Genomic DNA, 15,000 nt, shown 5'->3' on the forward strand with positions numbered 1-15,000 from the left:
TTAGTTTCCTCTGTTTGTGTGTTATCTGTAGTCCTGTTGCTACAGAGAGAATACGGTGCTGGTATATTTTCTAATTGCTAGGTGTCAGTTCCCTCGATGGCTGTTACCTAGAGTGCAGTGGACTTGCTATTTGCTCCAAAAAACTGACGTAAGTTTACAAGAATGTTAAGTGCGCCACAAGACAACAGCATTTAAGCATGTAAAGATGTTTTACAGACAAGAAGCAGTGAGTTTTTGTGTTTTTTTTTTTCTAGCATTATTGCAGTTTGATCAGAATTAATAGTGTAATAGGCTCCATTCCCACTAAATCCCAAATATTCTTGGATATATCAAAGGTTCTGAATCGTCAAAGATAGAAACGCGATGCATGGGAGAATCTTTTTTTCTCTCGCCAATACTATTAACTTTGATCGGCGTTCCCACGCAGCGCTTACCTCCCCCAAGCAAGAGCCCGGATAGCTCAGTCGGTAGAGCATCAGACTTTTAATCTGAGGGTCCAGGGTTCAAGTCCCTGTTCGGGCGAACAAGCCTCTTTTCGTGGAGTGCAATGTTTCGCTGTTGAGTTTTTGCTGCTTTTCCCTGTTCTTGGGCAGCATCGCTACAAGGCTCCAATCAAAATTACATACCATCTGCACTCAGCTTGTAGTCATGGCCGAGTGGTTAAGGCGATGGACTAAAGCTGGGGAACAATAGTCCAACAAAGGCGGGGAAGAAGGGAAGAAAAGGGGGAAGGAAGAAAGGGAGAAGGGGAAGAAGAGAGGGAAAAAATGAAGAAAAGAAAGGGTGAAATGTGACGTTCAGAGATTTTTCTTCCTAAGCATATGTCTTGTGATGCCTTTTCCGGTTACGCATTTACATTACAGTGTTTTCTATTGCAGGTGCTCACCAAGACCGGGGTTCGATTCCAGCAAAAGACAGCTTTTTGTAATATTTATATTTGAATTAAATAAACACATTTTTGGATGCATACTGTTCCAGTGTTAATAAAATACACATATGTAATTAGTTTGTTGTGTTTTTGATATTCTTTCATGAAAAATAAAATTACCAATATTGTTATTATTTACTAGTTGTTATATATTTGATCTAATCAAGCATTTGTTTTAGGTTACATTCACACAAGACTTTTGCAAATCTGTATTTGAAAGATGCAACCCATTTGCTGAAAAATGTTTGTCACATTAATAAGAAAATGTACAAATTATTTTTTTATTGTTGCAGTGTTATGTGAAAGTAAAAAGGTCAACAAAACAAATTTTTGTAATATTTATATTTAAATGAAATAATATATTTTTTAATGTATACTGTTCCAGTTCTAATAAAATACACATAAATAGTTTGTTGCGTTTTTTGATGTTCTTTAAAGAAAAATACAATTATCAATGGAACGGTGTTATTATTATATTATTATAAACAAAGATGCGACCCATTACTGAATAACCAATATGCTGAAAAAGGTCTATCACAAGATCAAGAAATGTACAAATGATCTTTTAATATACAAATGTTTTATTGCTGCAGTGTTATATGAAAGTAAAAAAGTCAAAATGCAATCACTTTGCCAATTTGTTTTTATTTTGCAATTATGCAAACAGAACAGTAATGAATGTTAAATAAAATAAAATGTTAAATAACAACTTTAAAATATTAAATGTACAATTGTAAAAATCAATAAATAGGTTTTCAAAAACAAGAAAGAAAATGTTAAATAAAGTTTAAAAATATTTCACGCTATATACAATAATATATATATATATATACATATTAAAAAAAAGATAAATTATTTAGAAATGGTTCGCCGCATTTCCTCTAACCACACCTCCTTGCAAACTGTCTCAGTCTGTGGGCAATACACCCTGCCCCTGTACTGGCTATGTCCCGTTGCACTGGTTTTGTATTGCCCACATTTTTTGCACGTGTTTGCCTCTACAGTTCTCCTGTAGGGTCTCTTAGGCATGGTTTCTGGTGTAGCAGGCTGTGAGCTGGTTCCCCGCACCACTGTAGGCTGTAACAGTGGCTGGATCATTGGCATTCCTTGTACCATTTGAACACCTTGGACCATTGGGATTCCCTGGACCATTTGGACTCCCTGGTACATTGGCACCTGAAACACTGGCACACCGTGGAACCCTGGTGCTGCTGGTATCATAATATTTGGTACCATCTGCAGTGATGGTCCAGGGGCTGATGGTGTCACCAACATCTGGCTCTGCGCTGGTGCCTTGGGTCTGAGAGGGGGTCGCCCAACAGAAGTCTGCCTCTGCTTTGCCTGACCTGCTGTGCTCTCTGGCAGCTTAAACTGGTGCTGTTCCCCTGGTTGTTCTGGCTCAGTCCGTAAGCGTTTAGCAACCTGGAGAGGCTCCTGAGCAACATGGAGGGGCTGAGGCAACTGAATACCCTGAAGCAGCACAGACAGTTCCTGCTTTTTCTGTCTGTTGTTGTACCACTGAATCAGGGTGTTCTGGTTAACCTCCACCAGCTGGATTGACGTCCCTCCCATCACCAAGCCGTTGCCCAGTACAAGCTGCCTTATCCTGCGATAGTCTTGCAGGATCAGAGACCATCTCGACAGGGCTCCTTTGCCTTTTCTTTTGGGGCTTGGGTGAGCATTGCAAAGTCTGATGAAGATGGTCTCCACCAGACGGCAACAGTCAGGCCACTGAGCAGCTATGCCACTTGCACCCAGCACACATCTGATGGTGCTCTCTACCCCTGGGTTCTGAGTGGGCCTCTTTGGGACTCTGAAGCGTCCACTCAGCAGTCTCTTTTGGTAACGAGCTGCTTTCACCACCCCTTTCTTGTCCTGGTCATCCAGGTTCTGCCAAAGAGCAATTATTGTGTTGGCTTCCTGGTTGGTCAGGCTGAGGGTTGTGTGACCCCGGAGTTCCACCAGATATTCTGCCAGCCTGTCCACATGCTGATAACCCGGGACATTTTGGTAGTCAACAGCCTATTAAAAATACAAACACACAAACAAAGAAATTACTACATGACATCTATTTGATGCAAAATTCTGTTATTTTCCTGTTTATCACAAAAAAGCTCTTTTGACCCAATATGTATAGATCAAAGCACTATAGAAATAAATCTGACTTGATGCATATTTCCTGCTTACTTATGACTTTAGGCTTTACGTTTACATTTAGAATATGTAGAAAGTCTGGATTTAAAGCAATGGATGTTAATTCATCACTGTTTGAAATATTATACTTGATTTGAAAGAAATACAAAGGAGTGGTATTTACCATCTCTCCATCATCATCATCATCATCATCGTCGTCGTCATCATCCTGACCAGCATCCTCTGGCTCTGAGGGGAAAGGAGAGACAGCAGTCCCTGAAGGTCCAGCTGATGAATGAGACTGTGTGAGGCCATGTGTGGGGTCAGGGAGCAGTGAAGGGGATGTGGAGCCCAGTGCAGATATGTCACTGCTGGTGACCAGGGTGGGAGAACCCAGTGTGAGTGTGGAGGATGGTGACAGAACAGCTTCCGGATCAGTAATGGTGTGATCCTCGCTGATGTCACAGAAGCCCTCATCTTCATCTCGCTCCTCCACACTGAGGTCCTCAATGAGCTCTGCGGTCTGCTCAGAGTCTGGATTCATGTCCTGCAGTGACTGGCCAGTCTGCTGGAACAGGTACTGCACTCCAATGAGCTCACCTGAAACAAACACAATAAACAAGCAGAAATTAAATGTTGTGTATGATATTTGATAAATTAGGCTTTTGTAGTAGCTCATATAGTGTGATATTGTAAGAATAGAGCTGATAACATTTTTTTATTCAGAGGCGCAAAACCTTTAATTGTGGATGGCAAAACATAATGCAATACAGTGATGATTGAGAGACGTACAAATACATTTTCCTCAAAAGCCTGATCATATTTGATATTTACATGTAACATGATTTTTACTCTGCACTTAAGCCCTCATGTTTGCCATTAGTCTTTGTCTAGAATGGGTTAGGGTTAGCCCTTGTGTCTAGCCCTTGTGTCTAGCCCTTGTGTCTAGCCCTTGTGTCTAGCCCTTCTCTAGCCCTTGTGTCTAGCCCTTCTCTAGCCCTTGTGTCTAGCCCTTGTGTCTAGCCCTTCTCTAGCCCTTGTGTCTAGCCCTTCTCTAGCCCTTGTGTCTAGCCCTTCTCTAGCCCTTGTGTCTAGCCCTTCTCTAGCCCTTGTGTCTAGCCCTTGTGTCTAGCCCTTCTCTAGCCCTTATCTCTAGCCCTTGTGTCTAGCCCTTCTCTAGCCCTTGTGTCTAGCCCTTGTGTCTAGCCCTTGTGTCTAGCCCTTCTCTAGCCCTTATGTCTAGCCCTTATCTCTAGCCCTTGTGTCTAGCCCTTCTCTAGCCCTTGTGTCTAGCCCTTCTCTAGCCCTTGTGTCTAGCCCTTGTGTCTAGCCCTTCTCTAGCCCTTATGTCTAGCCCTTATCTCTAGCCCTTGTGTCTAGCCCTTCTCTAGCCCTTGTGTCTAGCCCTTCTCTAGCCCTTGTGTCAAGCCCTTGTGTCTAGCCCTTGTGTCTAGCCCTTGTGTCTAGCCCTTGTGTCTAGCCCTTGTGTCTAGCCCTTGTGTCTAGCCCTTCTCTAGCCCTTCTCTAGCCCTTCTCTAGCCCTTGTGTCTAGCCCTTGTGTCTAGCCCTTGTGTCTAGCCCTTGTGTCTAGCCCTTATGTCTAGCCCTTATGTCTAGCCCTTATCTCTAGCCCTCAGTCTTTGTCTAGCATTGAATGTAACGTTTTGAACTGCCGTGCTGTTGGTGAGTTTTGTTTAGCCAACGTCAAGTCAACGTCAGTTTCTTGTATTGCCAAGTTTTTTTTAATGTTTTGGATATTTTGATTAAACTGAACTTGGGTTCAGCAAACTTGCTGTCAGTGGACTAACAGGCCTTTAGAAATTTGCATAAGAAATATGATACGGTAGACTATAGAGTTATATCTAATATATTGACTGAGATTACACAGAAATTGCAAAATCATGAACAATAACAAATTCTCTCACCGGTGTAACGTGCAGGGGAACAAAATGTGGGGACCACTTTCCTGCCAAACAGCTTTTCGTAGTTGGTGTTTACACAGTGAACAAGTTCTCCTGTGTAACTACGCAAAGCTGATGGCTCCATTGACAGGGAAGCAGCCTCCCGGTCCTGGTTCCACCGGTGTAGACCCTCCAGCAGATAAATCTGAAAGTTCAGACTGTTCGCACTGGTTCCTGTAAATAGACACAAGCATATGGCGGGTTTTTAAGAAACACAGACACTTAATGAGCTTTCTTTACACATGCACATTGTATGTGACAAAGACATACCTGGGATGAACCGGTTCAGATGTAAATGAAAGGACTCGAGAGAAGTAGAGCCCCTTGCACATCTGTATGTCTTCAGAAGCATGCCTCCCTTGGTTAAGCTCCCCGTCTCTGTATAGAGCACAACACCAGGGGGATCTTGAATGCATTTAACATGCTTCTTCTGGACATTCCAGATGTGCTCCATCCTTTCTCTGTCCAGGAGAGGAACACCCAGGGAGTCATTGCCCCTGCTGCTCAGGAGCTCTGTAAGCAGTCGCTCAAGGAGAAGGATGGTAGTCTCCTCTCCATGGGTCCTCCTCCGGCAATGAAGGGCCAGCTCTCCCCTGGTGAGATGCTTGTGGACATCTTCATCTGTCAGCGCAGGCCAACCCTGGGATATCAGCTGCTCTCTCTTTGCCACGCGAAGCTCAGAAACATCAGCCGCATCCCACTCAAAAATGCATGCTGACAGCCGTGACATGAAGATGGGATACAGTTGATGGGCATCAGTTGTACACCCCAAGGCAATCCTGCGCATAAAATGCCAGATGTCCAAGCGTATCAGGAGATCTGGCCAACCTCTGAATCTAGTTTTGAGCTTGGTCTCGCCCACCTCAGTGCAACAGCCACAGTCCACGTACAATACAGCAGGTGGGTCCACACCAGCCTTCTGGTACCGTTTCACCAGACCATCCACCATAATGTCCAGTCCTGCTCCTTCCTGGGCTGTAAGCACACTTATGAGCACCTGACCAAACTCGTTGCCAACAGAGGTAAGCCAGAGTCCCGTTCCTCTTGCCGTCCCAGCCAGCTTCTTGGTGATCTGTAATATACATGATATGAAGCATGCTGTAAATGTAATGAAACTGCAGACTGCCATGCTTTGATATAATAAAAAACAACATAAATTAACAAAAATCCACCACTAACCTTTTTAGTGGAATCCATCTTCAAGATAGAGCCATAGGTGGATGTAATCCTTGCATGGATTTCATCCAGCCTTGTCAGGATGTCTTGGCTGTAGACTGTAAGCAGCCACTTACAGCTTGGCACCACTGTAGGCTCTGGGGGTTCCTGAAATTTTACTGGCAACACCCCGGGTCCATTGAGGAAGTCCACACATTGCGTGGTGTACCGGGCCAGCCGCTGGAGCCACTCCTCGCTGTGGTTCTCTCGCAGTTGTTTTATGACCCGGGTGGGACTGTTGCCAAGGCCACGTTCACGGAGAAGCCGAATGACCCTCATATCACAGGCATACCTTAGGAAAAGCAAAATCCACACATTTATATATTTTACATATTTGTTTTGTAAAGTATTTGCTAATAAATGTGATGATGGACTATCAACTGGATGTGGAATGAAAGTGTACTCACTTCCGTGTGAGGATGACCCGAAACTCAGATCGATGGCCCAGATCCAACTGTTGAAGGACAGTCTGACTCCAAGACACATGCGAGGCTTTACACTTGGCACAGATGAGGGTTTCTGTGACCATGTTGTACATCCTGTCGATGTCCAGAACCTGCCGTGCCCTTTTGTGCAGACCGCCTCCTGTCAGCTGGTGCTGTCCACAGGCAGGATTGGGACAGAGAACCTTGACCCTCCACAGCTTGTATGGCATCCACAGCAACAGAGCATGGCAAAAAAATCTGTCTGGAGCTGGAGCCTGATTGTATGTAAGTGCTGGCTGTGGTGGGTAATACCAGAGCTGTAGGTTTTCACGAAGCTCTGGTTTCCCCTTGGGTCCCGATTTAAAAAGTCTGCTGGCAATCCACCTGTGATCTTCCTGTGGCAAGGTCTCCGACCACAAACGATGCAGTCGAACTCCAGATGGAGCTTGCAGCAATGCTCCAGAAGGAGCAGTCTGTGAAAGAAAAATACCAAACATTTAGTTTAGCAAGGTCATTTGTTCAATAAGCACTTTATTTTTCCAAAACTACCCTCACATAAAACAGTGATTATTGCTACATCAAAACTTTAAAATAAAATATAATTTTGTATTAATCACTACTGTCATCCAAAAAGAAATGAATATTCTTAAAGCCAGGAAAGATTATCCTCTGTAATTTTACAAACAACATCTCTTTATTTAAAATATTTTAAACATCTGATTATGTAAATAATAATGTAAATATTTCTTTAAATTTAATATCAAGTTGATCCTTTGGGGAGCCAAGTCCTAACATTATGAGTTTACTTGGTTATTGTTTATTCAGCTTGAAAGTGTTTTAGGAAGCTACTGGAGTGGATGTCAACTACTTACTTTACCGTACATTAATAGAAAAAAATGTATACATATGTTCCAAACATTTTTTAAAACTGTGTCAGCTGCTAACGCTATTTTGTGTTAAGTTACAGTTAATATGCCAATTCAATTACTTTTATAAACCAATAGAATTTTTAAATTACTTACAGAGACAATACTGCACGACTCTGTAGGACTGGTCCCATCTGCAGTGGTTCTGGGGACAGAGGCTGGAACTCCAGGGTCTTGTGTCTGTACAATTATAATAAATATGATGTGAAATATAAGTGAAATATAATAGATGTTGTATATATAACAAGAGAAACAGTCAAACATAACTGTCCGATAATTTTAACTCATCCTAGATGAAATTATACAATACTATAATCGTATTTTTAAAAAAAGAATATTGAAGATTAATATAGTCAAAAACAGTAATACTGGGACATATTATTGCATTTTAAAATCGCGGCTTATTTGAATCTATTTTCAAATGTATTTAATGCATCTTCTTGAATAAAAGTATCAATTTCTTTAAAAACCCCTCACCAACTTTTAAACAGTAGTGTACTGTAGTCGCCTTTGGCTTTTGGCTTGTTCAGTTAGGGACACTTAATATTCAACTATATTACCAATCTGCCCGCATTGACACTATATGATAATTGAAATATAGTATTGTTCATTACGTTGAGATTTCCTGAAATACAAAATATGTTTCTAAAAAGTGCACAGGATTGGAGTGTGTCTTTATAGAATGCAATGTGGATTATGCCACACAGCAAAATTCCCAGTGTTAAATCAACACTGCTCAGAGTGTATTTGGTCCCACTCCACAGAGAGTTAAAATAACACTGAAGCCGTGTTTAAGTTAATGAGATAATTAAGAGATGAATTAAGGGGTGATTGAACCATTAGTGATGAACACCTGATGATAACGAGCATAATCACTGAAGGAAAGAGAAACACAAGATCTACAACTGACTTCAGCCATAGCCTTAGATGAAATCAACTGAAGATAAAAGAAGACATTCAATCTCTGAAGATCTCAGCAGAGGATTAAACAACTTCAGTTATTCCTGTCATACTGTTCGTCTACATAAGCTCTTATTGAGAATTAACAGGTTTAGATGTTGATGTTTTATGGAAAATGTTTGGTCACCATTATGCTGATCAGTGTTTCCTTTAGTTGGGCAGTTTGACTTGGCTTTTTCCAGAGCAGTGTTGCTAACAGTGTTTTCTACACTTACTTAGTTACAATGGAATCCAGAAGCAAATCAGTTCATATAGTTTTCATAATGAAATGGAATGATTTTATCTCATCAGTGACCAAATGTGTGAGTGTATATATATATTTGCCACGGGTCAGAGTTTGAATTTAGATTTATTTTTTTATTTTTTTAAAGTTACAGAACCAATTATTTTAGCAAGACATCAAGAATCAGCATATGATTCTCAACAATGGTGACATGGTTCATGCTGCAATGCATGCTGGGAGCCATGAGTTTTATAATTTGTCGGCTCCCAGAATGCATTGTGGCACAAAAACATGTCACCATTGTTGAGATTCATATGCTGATTCTTGATGTCTGTGTCCAAATACCCCCCCCCCAAAAAAAAAATAAGAACTCTAAATTCTGTTTAATTTGTGCCAAGATTTTCACATTGATGATCAATTTACTTAAAAACAAATAACTGCTTTTGTTCAGTATAAGATTGGTGAGCTTGATCTTTAAAACTTGACAACAAACTGTATGATGCATGTCACAAGACCACATTTCTTTGCAAAAAAATGTGTTTTGGCATAACACTGTTACAAAGATTGAAATGTTAGTTTAAAGTCAAACTGCTCAACTAAATGAAACACTAATCGCCATAATGGTGACCAAATAATTTCCATAAAACATCAGTATCTAAACCTCAATAAAAACATATGTAGAAGTACAGTATGACAAAAGTAATTGTGGAGTTGTTTAATCCTACTCTGCTGAGATCTTCAGAGATATAATGTCTTCTTTTATCTTCAGTTGATTTCATCTAAGGCTGTGGCTGAAGTCAGTTGTAGATCTTGTGTTTCTCTGTCCTTCAGTGATTCTGCTCGTTATCATCAGGTGTTCATCACTAATGGTTCAAGCATTATTTAATTAATCTCATATTATCTCATTAACTTTAACACCACTTCAGTGTTATTTTAACTCTCTTTGGAGTGGGACCAAATACACTCTGAGCAGTGTTGATTTAACACTTGGGATTTTACTGTGCAGTACTTACAGAGACAGTGGTGCTTGTTATAGGATCACCGGACACTGCTGGGCTGGGCTGGTCAACAACCTGAGATGGTTTCCTAGCCATACTTAGATTGGGCTTTGCTGCAGCAATGTGGGACCCACCAAATCTTGGCTTGGTAAACTAAAATAGGGAAAAACAATTTCAATGAAAAGATTAAATTTAAATTATACATTAAATTATATAATTGCTGCAACAAATATATAATGACATATTTGGCAAATGAGAAAAAAAATCTATTGTTCCTATATTTTATTGTGTTAATTAAAGGAACTGCTTTCTTGCTGTATAGTTAAATACAATATGCATACTGTTTTCTGTAAAATGGTGTCCCTTAAGTGGTTCATGCTGTATGTTTGCTGAATAACTGAGAAAAAGCTGGACAATGGTATAAAAGTAATTTTTTTGTGTGTGTATTACCACCCTCTTGGTTAAGAGAGCAACCTAGTTGAACCTCTTAATTGGTTATTACACTTGTAATGGCCACAAAGTAGATGCTAAATGGCTGAATTTATAATATGTGTATAATTAATGGTGCATAAGTGGAATGTTACCTGAGAAATTAATGGGACAATCTCTGAGGAAACAATTATTAATAATAGAGTTCCACAGAGAAGTGTCTTAGGCCCCCTTTTATTTCTGTTATACATGAATGACATGCAAGCTGTTTGTGACTCTAATTTGTTTTTATATGCTGGTAGGTGTGAAAAACATACCAGCCAAAACTCAGCTTTTTACTTTCTGTACTTCATTATATTTCAACTTAACTGTTATACTTTAAAACGTAAAATTTTGAAAAATTTTATTACCCTTGACAAACTTGGTATAATCCTAGATGTCACAGATGGAGTAGTCTTGGGCTGGAGCCGAGGCTGAGGCTGAGGCTGACTCTGCTGTGCTGGCCCAGTAGCGGAAGGCTGTTGTTCCACAACCCTTGGTGCTGGTCCAGTAGAGACAGTGCACAGCAAAATTCCCAGTGTTAAATCAACACTGCTCAGAGTGTATTTGGTCCCACTCCACAGAGAGTTAAAATAACACTGAAGCCGTGTTTAAGTTAATGAGATAATTAAGAGATGAATTAAGGGGTGATTGAACCATTAGTGATGAACACCTGATGATAACGAGCATAATCACTGAAGGAAAGAGAAACACAAGATCTACAACTGACTTCAGCCATAGCCTTAGATGAAATCAACTGAAGATAAAAGAAGACATTCAATCTCTGAAGATCTCAGCAGAGGATTAAACAACTTCAGTTATTCCTGTCATACTGTTCGTCTACATAAGCTCTTATTGAGAATTAACAGGTTTAGATGTTGATGTTTTATGGAAAATGTTTGGTCACCATTATGCTGATCAGTGTTTCCTTTAGTTGGGCAGTTTGACTTGGCTTTTTCCAGAGCAGTGTTGCTAACAGTGTTTTCTACACTTACTTAGTTACAATGGAATCCAGAAGCAAATCAGTTCATATAGTTTTCATAATGAAATGGAATGATTTTATCTCATCAGTGACCAAATGTGTGAGTGTATATATATATTTGCCACGGGTCAGAGTTTGAATTTAGATTTATTTTTTTATTTTTTTTAAGTTACAGAACCAATTATTTTAGCAAGACATCAAGAATCAGCATATGATTCTCAACAATGGTGACATGGTTCATGCTGCAATGCATGCTGGGAGCCATGAGTTTTATAATTTGTCGGCTCCCAGAATGCATTGTGGCACAAAAACATGTCACCATTGTTGAGATTCATATGCTGATTCTTGATGTCTGTGTCCAAATACCCCCCCCCCCCCCCAAAAAAAATAAGAACTCTAAATTCTGTTTAATTTGTGCCAAGATTTTCACATTGATGATCAATTTACTTAAAAACAAATAACTGCTTTTGTTCAGTATAAGATTGGTGAGCTTGATCTTTAAAACTTGACAACAAACTGTATGATGCATGTCACAAGACCACATTTCTTTGCAAAAAAATGTGTTTTGGCATAACACTGTTACAAAGATTGAAATGTTAGTTTAAAGTCAAACTGCTCAACTAAATGAAACACTAATCGCCATAATGGTGACCAAATAATTTCCATAAAACATCAGTATCTAAACCTCAATAAAAACATATGTAGAAGTACAGTATGACAAAAGTAATTGTGGAGTTGTTTAATCCTACTCTGCTGAGATCTTCAGAGATATAATGTCTTCTTTTATCTTCAGTTGATTTCATCTAAGGCTGTGGCTGAAGTCAGTTGTAGATCTTGTGTTTCTCTGTCCTTCAGTGATTCTGCTCGTTATCATCAGGTGTTCATCACTAATGGTTCAATCATTATTTAATTAATCTCATATTATCTCATTAACTTTAACACCACTTCAGTGTTATTTTAACTCTCTGTGGAGTGGGACCAAATACACTCTGAGCAGTGTTGATTTAACACTTGGGATTTTACTGTGCAGTACTTACAGAGACAGTGGTGCTTGTTATAGGATCACCGGACACTGCTGGGCTGGGCTGGTCAACAACCTGAGATGGTTTCCTAGCCATACTTAGATTGGGCTTTGCTGCAGCAATGTGGGACCCACCAAATCTTGGCTTGGTAAACTAAAATAGGGAAAAACAATTTCAATGAAAAGATTAAATTTAAATTATACATTAAATTATATAATTGCTGCAACAAATATATAATGACATATTTGGCAAATGAGAAAAAAAATCTATTGTTCCTATATTTTATTGTGTTAATTAAAGGAACTGCTTTCTTGCTGTATAGTTAAATACAATATGCATACTGTTTTCTGTAAAATGGTGTCCCTTAAGTGGTTCATGCTGTATGTTTGCTGAATAACTGAGAAAAAGCTGGACAATGGTATAAAAGTAATTTTTTTGTGTGTGTATTACCACCCTCTTGGTTAAGAGAGCAACCTAGTTGAACCTCTTAATTGGTTATTACACTTGTAATGGCCACAAAGTAGATGCTAAATGGCTGAATTTATAATATGTGTATAATTAATGGTGCATAAGTGGAATGTTACCTGAGAAATTAATGGGACAATCTCTGAGGAAACAATTATTAATAATAGAGTTCCACAGAGAAGTGTCTTAGGCCCCCTTTTATTTCTGTTATACATGAATGACATGCAAGCTGTTTGTGACTCTAATTTGTTTTTATATGCTGGTAGGTGTGAAAAACATACCAGCCAAAACTCAGCTTTTTACTTTCTGTACTTCATTATATTTCAACTTAACTGTTATACTTTAAAACGTAAAATTTTGAAAAATTTTATTACCCTTGACAAACTTGGTATAATCCTAGATGTCACAGATGGAGTAGTCTTGGGCTGGAGCCGAGGCTGAGGCTGAGGCTGACTCTGCTGTGCTGGCCCAGTAGCGGAAGGCTGTTGTTCCACAACCCTTGGTGCTGGTCCAGTAGAGACAGTGGCCTGTTTAAGACAACCACAAAAATACATACAATAATTTTTTAATGAGAAAAATGTTTAGTAAATTAATACTGTATATATATATATATATATATATATATATATATATATATATATAAAAATAATTAAAAAATAAATAAATAAATACTTGCAACATCTTCACATTGTTACCTTTTGAGTGTGAAAACCACACATGCACTTTGGGACTGCTCCAAGTAAAGTTGTCTGGCCGCGAGACTGCATCGGACATTTTTCAATCTGTAAAAATTGACATGTAATACACAATACATGCATTTCTAACTAAACTGGAATGGCAAATTGATTTACTGTCATTTTCCAGGACGTGTGTCATATTTATTTTTATATAAATTATTTTTTGTCATATGTTCTTTGAAGGGGAGACACAAAAATGTAAAATTAGAGAAAAAGTGAATGAGTTTGTTTCCCCCATTAAAAGAACAAGAGAGGTACAAGAGAGGAACATTTAATTTCACACCTTCAAACCATCCCCCAACATCCCTGCCCCCTCTCTCTCAAATCTCCAAATCTCCTCCCAGACCAAAAAAAGTCTTCCATGTATTTTTTTTATAGTATGAAATAAATCTCAAATACCTGCAACATTATTTACATAAATATATATATAAATAAATAATATTGATACCTGGTTTACATTAGTGTAAACCATAAGTAACATAAGTGCATTGTTCTAATGAATGAGATCAGGTACATGTTTGTACTGAACTCTAATTTGTTGTTCTAATGAAAGAGATCAGGTACATGTTTGTACTGAACTCTAAGTTGTTGCTCTGTTATGCAAATACATTAAACAAACGATTCTAATGTTCAATTATGCAAGTCAACAAACACTTAAGTCGTTTATTTCATGAAAAGGTCACAAAAACTAAGCACACACTCACCCTTTGATACATCTCATACCACTTTTTCTGTCGAGGAGCTGGCCTGTTACCCTCAGTTGATGGCCAAACTCCTGTGCTGGCAAACTTTTTTAGACGAATTATCCATTCATTTTCCGACATGGCTTTATGGGATTTTTTTCCAGACATTTTTTTTGACCTAGGTTAAATCGTTTTGGACAAAACTACCCTTAATAAAATTGTTTCTTTACAAAATAAACTCAACACAACATATTCAAATGTGTAATTTGGTTTCTTACCTGTTCGCTGTGTATTTTTTGTATAAAAAATATACTTTATCCGATGACCTGATCTCCGTAAAAATGATGCTGACCTCCGTGCCAGTGATGCTCCTCTACTGAACTTTTTTTGAACTCTGACACGCCCCCCGAGAACTTTGTCATTACTTCGTGCCACCTTCGGCTCAGCTCGGAAACTTGATTGACAGCTTGACTAGCCTCCTGACACCAACTAGCGGTGACAAGCGTAAACACGCTCACAACATTTCCTTGAACTCTGATTGGTCAAATGTCGAAAATGTCAAGAAAATGTTAAGAATGGCGCTTTCTGATTGGTTGCAAATGTTATAGTGCTTCGCCGTGATTGGCTGTGGAGTTGAACATTCTTCAACATTTCCCTCAAATTGTCGGACTATCCTTCGGCAGCTGGCGCTCGAAATCCATTGGGGTCTCCCCGCGCAGGTTCGAATCCTGCCGACTACGATGACTACCTGCACATGCTTTAGGTCGAAACCTCATCGAAGCCTTGCTAAAACTTTATAAAAGGAAAAAAAGGCCACATTTACAATATTACACTTGGAAAGAGTTAATTTGGTAAGCAACAGTTTAGTCTTGAA

At 39.2% G+C, this 15,000-nt stretch overlaps 1 protein-coding gene and 1 non-coding gene across 2 annotated transcripts; one reads left to right on the forward strand and one right to left on the reverse strand.

Annotated features, from left to right (window-relative positions):
- Nucleotides 1-449: 449 nt before the first annotated feature.
- On the forward strand, nucleotides 450-522 carry trnak-uuu (transfer RNA lysine (anticodon UUU)). Its single transcript has one exon. It is a non-coding gene; the product is annotated as a tRNA-Lys (tRNA).
- A 1,258-nt stretch (nucleotides 523-1,780) lies between these two features.
- On the reverse strand, nucleotides 1,781-7,709 carry LOC137085335 (uncharacterized). Its single transcript, XM_067451894.1, has 7 exons — nucleotides 7,685-7,709; nucleotides 6,645-7,135; nucleotides 6,202-6,529; nucleotides 5,293-6,094; nucleotides 4,987-5,196; nucleotides 3,246-3,661; nucleotides 1,781-2,950 (listed from the first exon to the last, which is right to left on the reverse strand). Exons 2-7 carry the CDS (start codon nucleotides 6,890-6,892, stop codon nucleotides 1,781-1,783), a joined length of 3,174 nt encoding a protein of 1,057 aa, XP_067307995.1. The 5' UTR covers nucleotides 6,893-7,135; nucleotides 7,685-7,709.
- Nucleotides 7,710-15,000: the final 7,291 nt, after the last annotated feature.

This window comes from Pseudorasbora parva, chromosome 8 (genome assembly GCF_024679245.1).
Source record: "Pseudorasbora parva isolate DD20220531a chromosome 8, ASM2467924v1, whole genome shotgun sequence".
Classification (NCBI taxonomy): domain Eukaryota; kingdom Metazoa; phylum Chordata; class Actinopteri; order Cypriniformes; family Gobionidae; genus Pseudorasbora; species Pseudorasbora parva.

Excerpts from the sequence above, each read along its gene's own strand:
- LOC137085335 (XM_067451894.1), bottom strand. The coding sequence starts at position 6,892 with ATGCCATACAAGCTGTGGAGGGTCAAGGTTCTCTGTCCCAATCCTGCC. Across the intron at positions 5,197-5,292 it reads TCTGAACCGGTTCATCCCAG|GAACCAGTGCGAACAGTCTG; the intron begins GTATGTCTTTGT and ends GTCTATTTACAG. Across the intron at positions 3,662-4,986 it reads TTCCCCTGCACGTTACACCG|GTGAGCTCATTGGAGTGCAG; the intron begins GTGAGAGAATTT and ends TGTTTGTTTCAG.